This window comes from Eretmochelys imbricata, chromosome 2 (assembly GCF_965152235.1).
Source record: "Eretmochelys imbricata isolate rEreImb1 chromosome 2, rEreImb1.hap1, whole genome shotgun sequence".
In the NCBI taxonomy this organism is placed as follows: domain Eukaryota; kingdom Metazoa; phylum Chordata; order Testudines; family Cheloniidae; genus Eretmochelys; species Eretmochelys imbricata.
In genome coordinates, this window is record NC_135573.1 from 178,901,649 (window position 1) to 178,921,680 (window position 20,032).

Sequence of the window (20,032 nt, forward strand, 5' to 3'; positions counted from 1 at the left end):
ACTTATTGTTAGCAGTTAATGTGAAATGTAGAACTTATGTTTTTTTATACAATGCCGTATATTTAGCACCGCGTCACATGAGTTGTTGAGTTTCTTCAATGCTCATTCCTTAAATAAGAATTGGGGATGATCAGCACTTGGAGGATCTGGCCTTTAGCTAGCATGAAAGGGTATATTTATAGTAACAATCATGCAAATGTCTTTTCTTTTCTAAAAAAGGCTCCACTTCAGGAAGGCACTTAAGCATGTGTCCATTCCTATTCAGCAAGGCATTTAAGCATGTGCTTAACTTTAAGGCCAAATCAAGGGCAAAATGCAGTAAGTCTTCTTGTTTCCATACAGTAATGAGAAATAAAGATTTGCTTATTTTTTACATAAACATAAGGAATATATAATAGACGTAATCCTTTTAATAAACTACGATAATTGATCCAATAACATGATTCTCAAATTTGTTTTTAAAGATGATTTCCAATTATTAAAATGGTTTAGCTAAGTTTGGATTTAAGGGGATCGAGAGAATTCTGTGTCTTTAATTAAGCTTATTCTTCCCTCTAGATACCGCTAAATGGTCCTTGCTGGGTGCCTAGTCCCTGAGACAAACAAATATTTCTGTAAAGCAAATGTTTTCTGTTGGGCAATATTTCTAATTACACCAAATGGCAGAAATTAACCAAAATTATTCTTCTGAATATACACAATTTAAGAGTTATATTCTTCCCTCAATCTATCATTATCATTAAGAGCACTATCATGGAACGATGGCAGCATGCAGGCTTAATTTTATAATCTCAGCCTGTGGACCCTAATTTAAAAAGTAATTTGTTCTTTCCACAAATTATTAGAAAGAGCTAATCTAAACCATATTGAATCAGATTAATTTTAGGGACAGAATTTCAATGGCACGTAGATGCCCAGGAATGATAGCTAGATGTCTAAGTGCCTTTTGCCCTTTCGAAAATATTCCCCACCATTTTCACATTATTTTACATGCGCTCTCCTTATTTACTATTTTATTGCAAAACCAGAAAGCAATGTAAATAGCAAATCAGATTTTTTTTAAAGCAACAACTACTGGTCCATCAATATAATGATACTAGATCTGTACAGTATTTTGTAAAGGATTTGCTCACTGTGATACTTCTAGTGGCTATAGCTTCAAAGTATTTGGCTCTGGTACCAAGGTCATTGTAACAGGTAAGTTATGTGGTAATTACAGTAATGCAAAGATAAAGATGCTTATTATGATCATAGAAAAGCTTTTTATCACAGCTAAGGTCAACAATTGTAAGATCAATCCTGTGAAGTACTGAGCACTTAATGTGAGGCGCTGAACACCATCCATTCCTGTAGACTTCAGTGCAAGTTAAGGCTGTTAGCTCCTTGTAGGATCTGATTCCAAATACATCACCTTTTCAATCCCAACCTGCAGTATTTACTAATAGATTTAAAGTAGATTTTTTTCAAGTTAATTAATATTTCTAAGCTGTTTAATGACATTTTTCAGAGGATGTGCTGCCATAAGCATGCTGGTCCTTGGTCCAGACGCAAAAACTTATGTTAGCTTTGCGAAAAGCTTATGCCCAAATAAGTCTTAGTTTTTAAGGTGCCACTGGACTCCTTGTTGTTTTTATGTTAGCTTTGATATTACTCAAATTCTTTAACTAAAATTCATAAACATGCATAAAATTAAACTGTAAAATATGTAACGTTGTGCTTCTCAATTAAAACAAAAGAAGCAATCTCTGAAGTAGTCAGTATAAGTGAAAGAATTTGGCCCTAGAGATTGTCATCTTGTGTGAGGTACCTTGGCATTGCAGGCAAACTGGTGGTCCAGTTTGGCCAATGTACATGTACATTCTTAATAGTGTTTAACAATATATACTTGGGGCCGGAGTCTTCTTTGCCTTGCTCTTGGAAGTCATTTATGCTCCTGAAAAGTCAGTGGGAAATACTACTATTCTAATTAACTTGCATGTTACACCTGAGTTCCACTGGTATAACGGACTGCACAAACACAGGACAAAGGAAAATCAGGTCCTTACTGTTTCAGAATCATGCTCTGCCCATTAATTTAAATCAGCTAGAACAGTCAGTCTATTTTAAACCTTAATTCACAATCAGTTTACCTCAGTAGCCCTATAGCTCTCAACTAAAGATAAATTGTTGTAATGCTGCCTACTAAAATGAATACGCTATCATAATTAATTCTAAGCATATCAGATCAGGGTCAGCAGGTTGCTTTAAGTGAACATTCTATGGACAAAACTCCCATAGATTTACCAGGTGTTTTGACTGCGTAAGGAATGGAGAAGCAAGTCTGTGATATGTGTAGATTGTCGATTACAGCATGAAGACCTAAGATTGCACACTTGATTTATTAGTGTATATAAACTGTATACAATAACATGTTTTAGTAAAAAAAATCTTCTCAAAGAGAAATATCAAATATTGGGTAAGTAAATTCCTCTGAAGAAAAAAATAACCCTAAGATCATGGAGATATTCAGACCTTGGCACAATTCTAAGTAAAATCAGTAGGAATTGTGGCTGTTTGTGCCAGCTATGAATTTGATTACAGCTTTATGAGAGTTGGGGCATTTCTGTTCTAAGAACATGAGGTAAAATCCTGACTCCACAGAACTCAATGACAATGACTTTTCGGCCAGGATTTTACCCATGTTGTGTAAACGTACTTCTTAGCAGGGACAACATTATTCACAAGTATACTGAAGAAGCAGAAATTACGTTTAAAGTCCTAGATAGTGAGCAGTCCTGATTTTGCTCTCACACTAGTCATTCCTCTTTTTAAACTGACTTCCCTCCATTCATTTAAAATGGAGCTACTCTAGATTTACACCAGTGCAAGTGAAAGCAGGGTCGGGACCTACCAGGATTCTTCAGAATTTTTGCTTAGTGGAATAGATGAGTAAAAAGATTTGGAAACAGAACCAAGCTTACTGCTTTCAACGAGCATGACATAGGAATAATGGTGCTTCTCTTATTGTATCCATTAAAGTGCATCGAGTCATCATTAAAGAAGCTTACATTAAAATGGTATAACTAGATTCTGCTGAACACAATATTCTAGAAAAAAAACTGGCAGGCTCAGTGCAGAAGCCAAAGATTGAACTGAATGTGGAGACTGAACTATCCCCTCTCCTCTCTAAAGGTTGTCCTTTCAGAACAAAATTGACATGGCTTGGTGGGATGGTGTGAAGCAGCTTCCTCTGTCCCTGCATGTGTTGTATCTCTCCTGTGTAGAAAGGGATTCAGTCTACAATGCTATCTCTTTGGCAAGCTTCAGAAGCATTTGGTCATTTTATTTTAAAATAAGAAAATTAAGTCACCAAAACTTTACATGAAGTTTCATAGAAGAAATAAATGTAAAAGTATTTGGCATGCTTATTAAAAGACAGACCCAAAGATCATATGTCACATTATAAGATGGAAGTTACTTGTTTTTTTAATAAAACAGAGTGCATTAAGAACAGAGTGATCAGTGTAGATCTTTAGTTATAAAGTACAAAGGAGCTACTATTACTGATAATTATTTTGATGATAAGATTCTCAAGTAGTCTAGGGTTGGTTTAAATTGGTTTGCTGTCTTTTGAAACAGTTCTAGGTATTGATTTTTGACATTACCGACTGAATATAACAAACTCTTTATAGAAAAAATATATAAGTATCTGATCTAAATCCCATTGGCCCTAAAAGACCAAATCCAAATTTATGGCAGAAAGGGATGTGCAACTGTGAGCAAAGAATCTTCAGAGGACAGGTGTCCACCTGAAAAAACTTCATCATGATAGGCACTGTTGCTGGCACTTTTAGCAGAAATACCAAGAATTTAAGGGATATTAAGAATAATTTACCATCTCATCCTTTAAAGGTGACCTTTGCAAACAGATTTCAAATGCACTGTTAGGACCAGGTGAGAAATCCAGCATGAAATAAAAGAGATTCTCCAGCAATGGTCTAAAATCACCCATCACAATTTACAATGGCATTACTAAGCACTGGGCCACTGTTGTAGAATGCTGAAGTATTTTCAATATAGGCAGTTTCCAGTGCTGTCAATTCGGCACTTTTCACAAACTCTAAATTCACATTAAAAGAAAAATAGAAATTTCAAGTGATGCTAAGGGATCCCAGTCTGAGGAAATTCTAGACCTTTGGTATGTCGAATGTATTTGAAGTTTTTGACTTATTTTGCATGTCTGCTCCTAAAGTACTCCAAACATCCAGTGCAATCTATTGGAGTTTGGTGTGTCAGAGGAATACAGGATCAAGCATTTGCCATTTTGTAAGGAAAAGCCATTTAAATCACAAGTCTCGTATATTAAAGTGATTCTATCAACTTCTGTTCACAATTGCACATTAGATAATATGAAGCTATATTGGGCCATATGGAAGCTATATGGGCCAGATCTTCAATGAAGCGCCTTTGATTTCCAGCAGCTGGAGATCTGGCCCACAAGTTTTTTACAAAGCACATGAACACAGTGAGAACAATGATATCAAAGTCTTCAGCTCTGGCACAAAGCTCATTGTTTCAAGTAAATTCTCTGGTAGCATAGAGAAAAGTTACGTGTGAGAAGAAAAAATTAGAGACTACAGAGCACAATTTATTCAAAAAGGATAACAGACAATGGAAACGTGATATGCAATCTACAGTAGAAGAATGAATGTCTTTACTATCTGTGAGGTTAATGTATAGATTTCAAAGTCCAACATTAGGTCTCAAATGTCAAACAGATCCTCTGTCAGTTAAATGAATTATTTTCTTTTAAACAGAATTTAAAAGCTACCAAATTAATATTAATATAGAGTATTTGAAAATACCAATGTAAGCTCACCCTGAAAAATACATTGAAATTTCCACCATTTCTTTGCTTGAATTAACTGGCTCTCAGTTGTAACTATTTAGCTATATTTGTTCAGATCTGATCCCTCTGAATAGAAATGTCTTGGGCAGATTTTGTAGTAAGTGTTCTCCAACTGGTTTTTGAATGTTCAATTCTTGACATCTGATTTGTGTCCATTTATTCTTTTACGTAGAGACTGTCCAGTTTGGCCAATGTACATGGCAGAGGGGCATTGCTCGCACATGATGGCATATATCACATTGGTAGATGCGCAGGTGAACGAGCCTCTGATAGTGTGGCTGATGTGATTAGGCCCTATGATGGTGTAACATCAAATTGTAACATTCCAAAACCAGTTGGAGAACACTTCAATCTCTTTGGTCACTCAATTGCAGATCTAAAAGTGGCAATTCTTCAACAAAAAAACTTCAAAAACAGACTCCAAGGAGAGACTGCTGAGTTGGAATTAATTTGCAAACTGGATACAATTAACTTAGGCTTGAATAAAGACTGGGAGTGGATGTGTCATTACACAAAGTAAAACTATTTCTCCTTGTTTATTTCCTCTCCTACTGTTCTTGTAAAGTGCTGGAAAGGATCCACCTTGATTATCACTACAAAAGGCTTCTCCTCCCGCCCCTCCACCCCACCCCACCGCTCTCCTGCTGGTCATAGCTCACCTTTCCTGGTCACTCTTGTTACAGTCTGTATGGTAACACCTATTGTTTCATGTTCTCTGTGTATATAAAATCTCCCCACTATATTTTTCACTGTGTGCATCCAATGAAGTGAGCTATAGCTCACGAAAGTTTATGCTCTAATAAATTTGTTAGTCTCTAAGGTGCCACAAGTACTCCTTTTCTTTTAGATAAGCAACGTATTTTGAAAAGTTAAGTTGGACCAAAACAACAAGTAGCTCCACACTGGAAACTATAATTGACTTGGAAATTAAGGATCTGATCTTCTTACAGTGTCTTATGCAAAGCCCATTGAAGCCAAAGGAGAAAATCCCATTGGCCTCAAGGGATTTTAGATCAGACCTAAAGTGAGGCCCGAAAAATTTAAAACTGATTTTGCTCATGCATCTGCACAGCCACTGATGCAAACACACATTCTGCTTATATATGTACAAAATTCAGATTTTATATTAGATAGACACCCATCTAACCATGTACAAATGCAAAAAATGATATGTGTTTGCAAAAGTGTCAGCATATAAATGTGACTCAAATTTTTAAAAGCATCTAATGAGAAATGCCAGAAATCATTATTAGTTTTGGCAAAGCACAACATCACTGGGCAGGAAGCTATGTAAAGGTTTTCTGAATACAAACAAGACTTGAGTGAGTAAATCATTTGGTAAACCTACTGGTCAAGCCCAATCCTGTATTCCTGGGTGGTTTTGGTACGTATGGAATGTAAGATTGAGCTCCAAATGTTGAACTAATTAGTGCCAGAGCATGAGGATCGAAATTGAAAAGAACAGAAAAATCAATTCCCTCAATTGGTGACAATTTCCAAAATGAGGGAAAGTTTTTTAATGAAGGAATTTTTCTTGGTTAGGTAGTCTAATGTCTCAGCTGTCTTCATTGGCTTCTAAATTTTTAGATATTTTAAATACTTTTTGACACAACCCTAGTTACAGGGTTACAGTTTGGTTCAGTTCCAAATAGTTTCAGAAAACTCTAGACTAGCCAGACAGCAAAAAAATAAGCTGGAATCATTTTAGAAAAGGAACCTTCACAAGCTTTGACATCAGTGGGACTACTCACAATGCATAAAATTAAGCACATGTGTAAGACTTTGTGGGAGCAGGGCTTTAGTATTTATTAATATTTGTGTCTCAGTTGACTAAAGACAATGGCTGACATTATTAAAGGAGCCTGAATTTGAAAGGGATTTGGGCACCTAAATCCCTTCTTGCTGCCTTTAAAATTTCCAATCAAAATGTTTTGTGGCAAATAGGCCAATTATTTTGTTAAATGGGCTCTAATTGTTCACCTCTAATTAAGTGTTGGAACAAATGGAGAATGCACAAGATACATGGTGCCCATTTGGGGACCTTTGACACGACTGAAATATCGACAACCTTCCCTTTCTTCTTTGTGATGGACATTTATAACATGAGAATCTTGCCTCGTTCTGCAGAGAACACTTCTTTAGCTGTTAGCTGGGTTGGGAACCTTATTCTCTTGGTTGTATCCCACGGTGACAAACAGGAGACAGAAATTAGAGGCAGTAAAAGTGTTTTGAACCTGCTCACTTCTTGTGATAACTAGTACATTGAATATATTGTTTAAAAAAAAGTATTATTTACTGTCACCCATATGAAACGAGCAGACAGATTTTAGTAGGGAAGTATTTTTTGGCCTGGTTCAGTACTTATTATTTCATGCACACAAACTCAGGGATCAAAAAATATTTTTATCTTTTCTCGTTCGGACTTTTAATAAAATACTTTTGGTTCTGTTTTATCCAATTTATAGCAGGCAGCAATTTTTAAAAATTGTATGAAGTGACAAAAATTGATGATTTTTGCAATTTTTTTTATCAGCTCTATTCCAAGAGTGACTAAATTAATACTGTGGCAGAAAATTCTGCCACAGTATTAATTTAGTCACTCTTGGAATAGAGCTGATAAAAAAAATTGCAAAAATCATCAATTTTTGTCACTTCATACAAATAGGTATTTATTTGGGTAAATAAAGGGGAGATTTTCAAAGTCACAGATGTTTTGAAATGAACCAGAACATAAAGATCTACTCAGCATTCATTCAACAAGTGTTTAATATATTTTGTGTTTGGAAGCTAAGTTAGTAGGCACTCTCACAGATTCTAGTGTTCAACAAAAACCTGCATTCAATTCAAGCATGTAAACTTCTGCAATTCTAACTCCCTAAAGCTCTAACTCATAAGTGGACAATTTACTCCTATCTTCAGAATTTAATAGGCAGTAACAATATATTATAGACATAAAGTAGTTAAAATACATTTGGCAACGAGGTATAGTTCTCATGCTGAACTCAGAGTTAAGATTGTGTGCTTGAGTGCAATTTGGAGGAATTGGATGCAAGAAATGAAATTGCCTCTCTTCCGCTTTCAAATCTGTGAATTCTTTCTTTATTGTTTCAAAAGCAAAGTATGCAATGTATAATGCAATTCTGAATTTACTTAATTCCTAACAAATTCATTTCTCTCTCCAAAATGAATCCAGACATAAAAGCAAAACTTAATGTCAGCATGATTCAGGTCCTGCCTCCTTCTTCTGAACAAGATGGGAAAGTATCATACATGTGCCTCATTCAGGATTTTTACCCAAATGTTATTAAGGTGACTTGGGAAGACGGCACGAAGACTGCAGAGGAAAATGCAGTGCATGAGGAAATTTGGAAACCTGATGCCAATCCAGAATCATACTCAATTAGCAGCTGGCTGACCGTAGATAAAAATAGCAAGAATTACAGCTGCAAATATCAACATGAAAACAAAGACGCTTTTGTCCCTATCGAATCTCCAGGTATATACTATATTATTAAAACTAGATCTATATATATTCAGAGAGTTCATTGTTTCTTTACAATAAAAGAATAAAATCTATTACTGTTCCTAAAAGGGTTTGCGCTCTCCAGTCCAATATTAGCTTCCATCTCTCCATAAGCTGAAGCTTCTCCATCAAAAGCTCAGTTTTGACTTCTTTCCGCCAATTTAAAATCTTTCTATAATGACTGAAAATGTTGGCTGAGCTCCTCAGCTAGTGTAAAGCAGCAAAACTCCACTGAAGTCAGTGGAGCTCTGCAGATTTACACCAGCCACGGACCCGGCCTACAGTGTTTGGTTTTGAACAAGTGATACATATTGCAACAAAAGTAATAACACACACAGCATCTAACTTGTTACAGCAGACCAGAAGAATTACAGAAACCAAAATCAAAAAGATTTTTCTCTTGCATTAATTTCTGTTTGGTTCTTATCTGAGATACAATAAATTAATTACAGCAGATAAAAATGTACTTCTTTCAAAAGTAATGGAAAAAAGGGGTTTATTGACCATCCCCCTCTTGCACATCAAAAATACCTAAGAGATGGGCCTTAGACTGTATCCTCATCAGGATTATTTTCTTCTGTCTCTTGTACAGCTAATAGACAACATTACCACTACCCGGAATGCCAACAATCTCAGGCTGCCTCAGGCTCGAGACAAAATCAGGCAGCCAGGTTTTTATCCCCCGAATATACATACACATTGCAAAGGGGCAAACTCAACTGAGTAATTTGGCAGGACAAAATGCATCTGGCTCGACATAAACAAAAACTTCCATACACAGAAGAGCCAACGTGCAGACCCTGCAATCAGATCTGCTAGTCCAGACTCTGACTCCCATGTAAATGCCAAAGATTTCAAGCGGACTCCTAACAGGCACAGGGCTCTGCACTGCCTGAGCATATGCATTTTTCCCTGTTTTAGCTCTAGTTGGCTTTGCAAATCAGTTATGTGCTACTGAGCATTTATTCTGTGGATAGAATCTCGGTGCTCATTTTTTAAAATATAAACTTTCCATATTTGAGTCACTATAGTTATAATACTTTCACCATCTTTCTCTTTGAACTTCTATCAAGAAAAGTATGCCTTCATTTTCAACAAGAATCCCATTTGACAATTAAAGTCCTCTTTACATATTATGCTTTTATCCTTTCAGACACCTCCGTAATGTCTCAAACCACAGAAAGTTGTATCAACAAACCTGAAAACGGCACCATGCTTTCCACAGGTAATTCTGTCCCAATTCTCATTTTCTATACAATACAGTTAAGAATTAAGCACCATTTGACATGGTTAAGACAAAAATGAAAATATTCTCTCTTTTTAAAATGTCCAAACATAACTACTCTAGATGTGGAACACTGCTGTAAGCATAGGCCCCGACTCTGCGGGTGCTCCGGGGCTGGAGCACCCATGGACAAAAATTAGTGGGTGCCGAGTGCCCACCAGCCACCTGCCGATCAGCTGTTTGGTGGGCCCAGCCGATCAGCTGCTTGGCGGCAGGTGGGAGGCATTAGGGGGAGGGCCGGGAGGGGGAGGTAGAGGTGGGCTGAGGGCAGGGCGCGTCAGGGGAGGGGGCAGAGCATGGTGGGAAGAGGTGGGGCAGATGCTGGGCCATGGGGAAGGGGGCAGAGCAGGGAGGAGAAGAGGCGGAGCCAGGGTGGGACCTTAGGGGAAGCAGTGAAGTGGGATGGAGCACCCACCTGGAAAGGAGAAAGTCGGCACCTGTCGCTGTAAGTTAACATCTGCTGTGGGTTACCAAAACGATCCACAACCTAATCCCCACGGGCAGCTCAGGTTACATGCTGTAGCAGTCCTGCTGAAATACATGTTTTGGTGGGATTTGTTGTGCTTTGTTAACATGCCTCATGGGTCATTGTTCTTTAACCTACACGTGCCACTGGTCCTTCATCGAACATTTAACATGTTAAATTACAAAAAGTATTCAAAGCCAAACTTTTCAAATGGGGCGTAAAGGTGCTGAAAGCTTGAAGACCCAACTGATTTCAGTGTCATTTCAGTACTTCCAAAAATCAGACCATTTGATTGATCAGCTGCTTAGATGTAGACTCAGTACAAACGGAGGCACCCAGGTCTGAAAATTTTGGCATAAAATCGTGGCAACAGCCTATTTATAAGAAGCACTAGCATTCTGCTTACTCCTGAGCAGACACCAGCGATAATAACACCGAGAGTGCCTCTTTGTGTCCCTTAGCTCTACCATACCATGGGAAGGTCTGATCAGAACGTAGACCTCTTTAGAGGACACAATCAGATATTGATTTATGCATAGTCTGATTAGGTGGTATAATTACGGCAATCAAATACCATGTATACCTTACGCTATCACACATGGTTTTACAGTTATTTTTCTTTGCGGCTATAGAATATGCAACATTAACCAATTGTTGTTGTTGTTTTTTTGTTGTAGATATTACAGACAGTTTCATGCACAGGACGGCGTATTTAATATACATTGTCCTACTCCTGAAAAGCACCATGTACTACGTCATCGTACTCTTCTTCATATACAGGATGCAAAGCCCAATCAAGCACCGGGGAAAGAAACCTTAAACTTCTCCTTACAACTTCCAACATCAGCATTTGTGTCTGAAATTTACTTTGCTTTGCCATAAGCCTGTTCATAAGAAACACCTTGCTCTAAATATTAAGACTTGCATTTCAATTTGATTTGGTTGGCCATTTCTCTAATTAGCACAGATGGCTTCTTCTGCTTGAGAGCGAAGAGTTTTATATGTGACCATATTTCCTATTTTATTATTTTAATTTTGTAACTGTGGAACTTCAAGGGCTGAGGCTACACTCCTTGATTTCAATGGGAATTTTGCATCACAAAGTAGTGCAGACCCAGAGGATTTAGCAGTACAATAAAGGACAGATCTACACTTAAAAAGCTGTAGCTCTTTAGTGAAGAGCTTCTCCTGTTGGCATAGTTACTCCACCTGCTGGAGAGGCAGTCACTGTGTCCACAGGAGACGCTCTCCTGTTGACATAGAGCTTATCCTGCTGATCAGCTGCTTGGCGGCAGGTGGGAGGCATTGGGGGGAGGGGCTGGAGCGGGGATGGGAGGTAGAGGTGGGGTGAGGGCAGAGCATGGTGGGAAGAGGTGGGGCAGATGCTGGGCCATGGGGAAGGGGGCAGAGCAGGGAGGAGAAGAGGCGGAGCCAGGGTGGGACCTTAGGGGAAGCAGTGGAGTGGGGTGGAGCACCCACCCGGAAAGAAGAAACTCGGCACCTGCAAAGAAACCCTTATCCTGCAAAAAAACGTGCACAAAAAGAACTTTTTGGATGTGGAAAGGTCAACTGCATTCAGTGAAGTCAATGGGAAAACTTGTCCCATAAATATTTGCAGGGGTGGAGTCCTCATCTGTAACTTAAAATGATTTGACACTTCATTTCCACTAATTGCATTTATTTGCTTTATAAAAACAAAAACAGGCTTCTGAAATATGACTAATTTTTTAATTGAAAGATTAATGGATTTTAAATAAAATTCAGCATTGCAAAATTCTGTCCAGTTTATTTCTTTAAAGGAAATCAATTCTAGAAACTGCAAGGAAGGGTTCTTTATTGTTCAGAGACCCATTTCTTTTATCCCCTGCACCCAACCATGAAACATATTTATATGGCTTTTACCACGGTAGTATCTGAATGCCTCACAATCTCTAATGCATTTATCCACACAACACCGCTGTGAGATAAGGAAGTGCTATTATGCCCATAATACAGAGGGGGAACTGAGGTCTGTAGAAACTAAGTGGCTTGCCCAAAGCCACAAGGAAAGCCTGTGGTAGAAGAAAGAATTAAACCAGGGTCTCCCAAGTCCCAGGCTAGCACTAAGCATTAGACCATGCCTCCTCCCTTCAGCCCCAATCCTGTCTCTGTCCCCATCTCTCATATCCACCTCTCCCCTTCTTCCCTATCCTCCCCCACATCCTATATCCCCCCCCATGCCTATATACACCGATATGCCTCCCCTGCCACTCCCTCTAGTCCGATCCACCACCTATTAACTCCAGTCCATTTCCTCCTCTGCTGTCCCACCTGTCCCCTCCTCACCGCACTGTTTCCTGTAGCCCACTGCTGGCAACCATCCCCACTCCCACTCTGCTTCTTCTCACACTCTGGTTCCTGCACCTGTCTCTCCCTGTGTGTCCCCCATCCTCCCCCGCACACACGCACACACTCCTCACCCCTCTGCATTCTCAGTCAGGATACTTCCTCCTCTTCCTTATCCCCTGGGTGCTAGCAGCGGGGGTGGAGAGGCAATGATCACACAGAAAACAGTGGGTCCTTGCTCTCACATCTGGTGCTAAAGTGGCCTGCAGCAGCAACAGTGTTGTCAGCCTCAACACTTGAGGTTTTTGGCAAACACATGTGAAATGTAGCCCCCAAAATAACCCGGTGTGCTCCTTCCACACTCCCCCTTCCCCAGCAGTAACACTCTTCCCCTCCTCCCCACAGCGGTCTAGTGCATACATCCAAACCTTTCCAGTGGCTAAAGTGGGCTATGGAGACGGAGGGACAGATGAGCCAAACCTAAGTGGGGTCATGACCCCATGCACTAGGTCACGATGCCACTTGGTAGGGGGCCTGGGGCAAACAGAGGATTGTGCGGGGTCAAAGGACAGTCCCACAAAATCTAGGACTTTTGAGAGTTCTGGTAATATAGTCTCTCCACTGCCTGCCTGGCTCTTTGTTTCCTGGTTCCCCACACCTCCCGCCTGCTCCTCTTCCTCACTTTTATTGAAAGCAAACAAGCATGATGGCTAAGGATACAGCTATGTCACTGTTGTCACCACTGTCATGGGCCAGGAACTTTGCCCATTACACGGGCCCTGCTACCACGCAGTGTTAGACAGTTAGGTCACTTTGATCACCTGCCTCACATGAACAGTTCGTGACTTCGCTTTGAGCCAGTGGATCCAAAGGTGGCCGAGACCCATGACCATGGAGTGACTTGATCTGTTTTTACCACGACTGTGCTGTGAATTACGCATCATTTTACCAGGATAAAATCATGCATAGAATCATGGCAGTGGTTATGGGCAGGCGGCCGTTCCCCTGGCTCTGCCCGTGAGACTCCACGCCACCCACCATTGCCTGTGCAAAATGGACCTCACAATAAGGTCTCAACTCACAGCTCCTGTGCCGGCTCAGGCCCGGCTGCTTTCCGTGAGCCAGCTGCAAACACCAGGCCTGGCCCCGCCCTGGGCTCTACCTGCAGCCATTCCCCACATACCACAGAGAGGGGCACCGTTGGGACTGGGGGCTGCAGCTACTCAGCCTCTCCCCTCGCTCGCTGGTGCTGTGCTGCGTGGGGGGAGGGGCACAAAGCAGCAGAGGAAATAGCTCCAGGTGGGAGGAGGGAAAAGGTGCCACCGCCCGCTGGATGAAACAGGCGCTGGGAGCTGCTGCCCCGGGCGCGCCGTGGAGGCGTCATGGCAGCAGCCGCGGCTCACTCGCACGTGGGACAATTCGGGGTTTAGACCCCTCCCCCACATCCCCACCCAGCTGTGCACGCGCCGTGGTGGCTGCTCATGCACAAAAGCCAGCCGTGGCAGCAGGGACAGGGCCCATCTGAATCACCCAGAGATCACCCAAAGGGTCACCTGTCGCCAGCTAAAGGGTTATTGGGGTGGGGGGGGAGGTTTACTGCCGAGGCCTTTCAAAAGTCGCCAAGTCAGTGAAAAATTGCCGAGGTTGGCAACACTGAGCAGCGATTACAAGGAAAGTCCGGCTCAGCCCCAAAGTACCAAGGTTGCAGCATGCTCAGAAGCTTTGTGGGGATGCCACATGGGCAGACTGACCACACATCTGAACTGGGAGGGCACTATAGAGTGCTTATTGCAGATGAAGTCTTCAGGTACTGGAGCTGCCGAACTTGAAAGTCAGCAAGAGGAGGAGGAGAGAGGATGATTCTTCTATTTCTCTTTTATTCACCGCTCCTGGGTCCTAGAAGTGAGGAGATTTTGACCAGTCCTTACAACCTACCACAGAAACCACTGGTAGTCTATAGCCTTCCATATCCTATTTTATGCTGTCATTTATCGCTCATCACTGAAGTGGCGGAGTGGTGATGCATTGGAGTGATCCCAGTTGGTATGAGCCAGGGTTATCTACGCTGCTACAAAAGGAATGGTGTTAAACAGCTTCCCTTCCTGCTGTTGCAAGTGTTTTGGTGGACAGGATTAAAATTCAAAATGATCTAGACAAACTGGAGAAATGGTCTGAAGGAAATAGGATGAAATTCAATAATTTGGGTGTATTTTGTGAAACCTCCCGCTGTGGCACTAACGTCAGTCGAGCCCCACCAAGGACACCAAGTGCAGCAGTGTTCGTGCTGGTGTTTTTATGCTGGTGTCACTTAACCCTGCTCAGAGCAGGTCTACAAGACATGGTGGTAACAGGCCAGTGAAGGCTATTGCCCTCACTACACCAGTTCTCCCAGGGATCACCAGGGAAGATTCACCAGCACGATGGCAATGCTGGGAGATACTCCCAATAAACTCTTGGGTAGTAGACAAGCCCTTTGACACAACCACCTGTACATTTGGGAGGAACCTCTCACTGTATGTTCCTTTTCTATTTTTCATACCCACTGTCAGTTATTTCCCAGAATTATTCTGCACGTTATTGCGGTGGGGGTGGCCGTGTCTGCGTCTGTGAGAGAGATCAAAAACTCTGGGTAGTTCCCTTCCAATTGCTAGAGTGTCATCCACCCCTTTTGTCTGAAATGAGGTGGGCTCTCTCAGATGTTATCTCTGTTCCGCTTTAAAACGTCTGTGTGCAGAGGAAAATATTTTCCCCGCCCCAGCAGCCATTTAAAACGATACCAGTAAATTGGTAACCCACAAACTACAACAATCCCAACGTACAGAAAAATATGTATCTGGGGTACAGGCTCCCAGCTGCAGTCTATGGAGGTCTTTGTGCTGGTCTGTAGAGAGCTGGCTGATCACATAATGCTGGTTCCTCCTCATTACCATCCATTAAATTTCAGTAATACAGCTAAGAATGAAATTCTCTCAAGGTATTATTTTTCCACGTAAGCAATTGCTACAGAGATGTGATGTGATTGCGGATGAGAGAGGGAGGAGGTGGTCAATACTATTAGGAATGGGAGAGGGGTTGTAGGCCATGAGACAGTCTCTCTTTTTATATGTGGACCACACAGTGAAAATGTTTGAGAAGGGCCTGATCCAACAGTCTATTTACAACATTAAAATCAAATGGAAGCTGTCATCTAGTTGCCATTTTAAGGAGTGAGGATTCATTAACAGAAAGCTGCAAGGAAATGCAAATAGAGTCACTGGGAAGAGAATTTATGTATCAGCTTTATGAGGACACAAAAATGTGAATTCATTAAATTCTCCAAGCAGTCAAGGAACCAGGAATAATTCATTAGAAATATTTTCCCAGCAACTGGTCAGAATGCCTGGTTATTTGAGCAAGGACACAATAGCATAAGTAAAGAACCACAACTTCTTGTAAAATGAAAAGTCAATGTGATACTTCAAGCTGGATCAAGTACTTTGGCACAGGAACCAAACTAGTTGTTTCGGGTAAGTATTTTTATTCTTGGTTGTTTTTCTTTTGGTAAGTAGAATCAAGGGACAAAAAAATTGGACTAAATAAATTAATATTAAACAAGGAATTTGCACATAATCCATGTATTGCTCTTGACCTGAGTATGGAACTCCCACGTAAACCAATGGGTTCGCTGAGGGCAGTATATGATCCTAATGAGTAAAGTGAATACAAGAGTAAAAGGCTGGAATATTTACTGAATAGCTGTTAAGAATCGGGAAGGAGGGAAATGTAGAGTTTTACATTTAAAATATTGGGCTAAGTTCATTTCTCGTGCAACTCCATTGAAAGAGTCCAAACGCCAGCAAGTGTAAAATTCACAGCACAGGTTTCAATTTAGCAGGTGTGGGATTCTTAAAAAGTTTGTTATTGTTAGGACTATATCAGTGTACAATGATTAACGGAGGAAAATTGCCTGAGGTGCAACAGTCTTCAGGTTCTCAGTAAGTGGTTTTACTGAAAGTATCTTTTCCCTTTTGTGTACAATATTCTTTATCAGATTAAAGCTACAGAAACAGTCCAATCAATAATATAAGTGCTAGTTTATGTTCAGTACACAACAGTATTTATAATGACATTGTCTAGGAGATGTCATTTTCTAAATTATATGTTAAGAGCATGTTGAAATGTAAAGTGAAGTACAGAGATTGTGATTTGACAAAGGGCAGAGAGGGAGAGCCAGAAAAAAAGGCAAATCTCCTGAGTCCCACTCTGGTGCTTTAATCACAAGATCACCCTTCCTATCCAGGCACATTGGAGATCACAGGACTAAATCCTGCTCATCCACTGAAATTAATGAAAGTGTGTGGTAACCAGGAATTCACCCCACTCCATTTGCCCTGCTGTGATATATGTCAAGGAGAAAAACATTTTTGGTAGAAGAAGGCACAGGAATTTAACACTCACACAATTAAGTGGCCGACAGCAAGCCTTGTTTAGATTGTGGGCACTCAATTAAAAATATGAACTTCAGAATTTTAGTATGTTAAAATTCATAACTTGATAATTCATTTGTTTTTGTATAGGATTTCAATGATTTGAATACAGAGTAAAGTTCTTTGGCTCGGGCACCAAGTCGGTGATTTCAAGTAAGTTTCTCAAGATGTTTTCCATGCTCGTTATCCAGGACAAAATCAAGTTATTCATAAATATACTGGGTGAAATCCTGCTTCCACTAAAGGCAAGGGCAAAACTCCAATTGATTTCACTGGGGTCAGAACATCACCCATAGTAGTCTCTCTAATTCAGAACGAACCAGTTACACTTGCGTAATCAATGAGAATGATGTAAACTGTTTGGAGAACTTGTTTAGTATTGTCACACTGTGAGATGATTATGCAAAAATATTCTGAAGTGGAACCACCCAATGTTAGCAGTAAATGTGAAATGTAGAACTTATGGTTTTTATACAATACCGTATATTTAGCACCCCATCATATGAGTTGTTGAGCTTCTTTAATGATCATTCATTTAAATAGGAGTTGAGGATGGTCAGCACTTGGAGGATCTGCCCATTAGGTAGCATTAAAAGGTACCTTTATATTCGTAATAACTTAATGCAATTGTGTTTTCTTTCCTAAAAAAAGCTCCAGTTCAGGAAGGCACTTAAGCATGTTTCCATTCATATTCAGCAATGTATTTAAGCAGGCACTTAATTAAAGGCCAAATCAAGGCCAAAATACAGTAAATCTTGTTTATTTTTTACATAAACACAAGGCATACATGATAGAGTAATCCTTTTAATGAAATACGATAATTGATCCAATAATATGATTCTCAATTTTTTAAAGATGATTTCCAATTATTAAAATGTTTTATCCGTGTTTGGATTTAATGGGATTGAAAGAATTCTGGGTCTTTAATTAAGCTTATTCTTCCCTCTAGATACTGCTAAATAGACCTTGCTGGGTGCCTAGTCCCTGAGACAAACAAATATTTCTGACGAGCAAATGTTTTCTGTTGGGGAATATTTCTGTTTACACCAAATGGCAGAAGTTAGCCAAAATAATTGTCATGAATATACCTAATTTAAGAGCTATATTCTACCCTCTATCTATCTTTATCATTAGGAGCACAATGGTGGAATGGTGGCAATATGCAGGTGAGCATGTGGACCCTAATGTAAAAAGTAATTTGTTCCTTTCCACAACTTATTTGACATGCCCAATCTTAACCATGTTTTATCAGATTTATTTTAGGGGCAGATTTTCAAAGGCACGCAGGTGCCCAGGAACGATAGTTAGATGTCTAAGTGTCTTTTACCCATTTGAAAATTGCCTCCACAGTTTTCACATTATTTTACATGCACTCTCCTTATTTACAAAAAGAAAAGGAGTACTTGTGGCACCTTAGAGACTAACAAATTTATCTGATCATAAGCTCTCGTGAGCTACAGCTCACTTCATCGGATGAAGTTGCATCCGATGAAGTGAGCTGTAGCTCACGAAAGCTTATGATCAAATAAATTGGTTAGTCTCTAAGGTACCACAAGAACTCCTTTTCTTTTTGCGAATACAGACTAACACGGGTGCTACTCTGAAACCTCTCCTTATTTACTATTTTATTGCAAGGCCAGAAAGCAATTTAAATAGCAAATCGGATTTTTTTTTAAAGCTACAACTACTGGTTCGTCAATATAAAGATACTAGATCTGTACAGTATTTTGCAAAGGATTTGCTCACTGTGATACTTCTAGTGGCTATATTTTCAAAGTATTTGGCTCTGGTACCAAGGTCATTGTAACAGGTAAGTTATATGGTAATTACAGTAATGCAAAGATAAAGAGGCTTATTGTGATCATTAAAAATATTTTTATCATAGGTAAGGTCAACAATTTTATGCTTGATCTTGTGAAGTAGTGAGCACTTAATATGAGGTGCTAAATACCATCAGTTCCTGTAGACTTCAGTGCAAGTTAGGGTTGTTAGCACCTCGTAGGATCTGATCCCAAATACATCAACTTTTCAATCCCAGAGCAAACCTGCAATTTTTACTGATAAATTTAAAGTAGATTTTTTCAAGTTAATTAATATTTCTAAAGATCAGCTGTTAAATGTCATTTTTCAGAGTATGTGCCGCCATAAGGATGCTGGTCCTTGGTCCAATTGCAAAAATGTATCTTAGCTTTGATATTACTCAAATTCTTTAACATGCATAAAATTAAACAACTCTGAAAGAAGCAACATCATGCTTCTCAATTAAAACAAAAGAAGCAATCTCTGAAGTAGTCAGTATCTTCATAGCTGAATTCTTGCAGTTACACCAGTATAAGCAAAATAATTCGGCCCAAGAGATTATGGTCTTGTGTGAAGTACCTTGGCATTACAGGCAAACTGACGCTTCCAAGTTTCTTAATAGTGTTTCACAATATATACTTGGGGTCTGAGTCTTCTTTGCCTTTCTCTTGTAAGCCATTTACGCTCATGAAAAGTCAATGGGAAATGCTACCATTCTGATTAAGTTGCATGTTACACCCAGTTTGCATTGGAATAACTGACTGCACAAACACAGGACAAAGGAAAATCAGGTCCTTACTCTCTCAGAATCATGCTCTGCACATTTATATAAATCAACTAGAACGGTCAGTCTATTTTAAAGCTCAATTCACAATCAAGTTTACCTTAGTACCACCTAGTTATCCTGGTGATGTGGGACAGGGTCATTTAAGTTGAACATATTCTAGCATCTGTGCTCAAAGCACATAGTTCACTAGTCATGGTGTATCAACTTAAATTATATAAAAAAAACAAAACCTTACAATTATATTGTCTACGTTGGAGCCTGGATTTCATCCTAATTTTTTTCTCTCTTGTTAAGCTCGTAGGGGCAGGTGAAAGGTTTGGGAGAAAGAATGTGCACTGAAATCAAGAGAGCCAATATTTGTGAATATTGTGTATGTGATTACCCAATTAAAATAAATACATGGTCATAATTAATTCTAAAAATATCAGTTCAGGATCAGCATGTTGCTTTAAGTGAATATTGTATGGTATTAAGAATGTAGATACAATTTGG

The 20,032-nt window shown here is 39.7% G+C and overlaps 1 protein-coding gene across 1 annotated transcript in view; it reads left to right on the plus strand.

Annotated features, from left to right (window-relative positions):
- Window positions 1-20,032, plus strand: part of LOC144260165 (uncharacterized) — a 78,026-nt gene that overhangs the window by 49,070 nt on the left and 8,924 nt on the right. Inside the window, exons 5-8 of the mRNA XM_077808722.1 lie at window positions 8,082-8,384; window positions 9,565-9,636; window positions 10,840-10,980; window positions 18,677-18,763. Of these exons, the coding sequence (XP_077664848.1) occupies window positions 8,082-8,384; window positions 9,565-9,636; window positions 10,840-10,980; window positions 18,677-18,763 (603 nt within the window). The remainder of the gene's footprint in view (window positions 1-8,081; window positions 8,385-9,564; window positions 9,637-10,839; window positions 10,981-18,676; window positions 18,764-20,032) is intronic.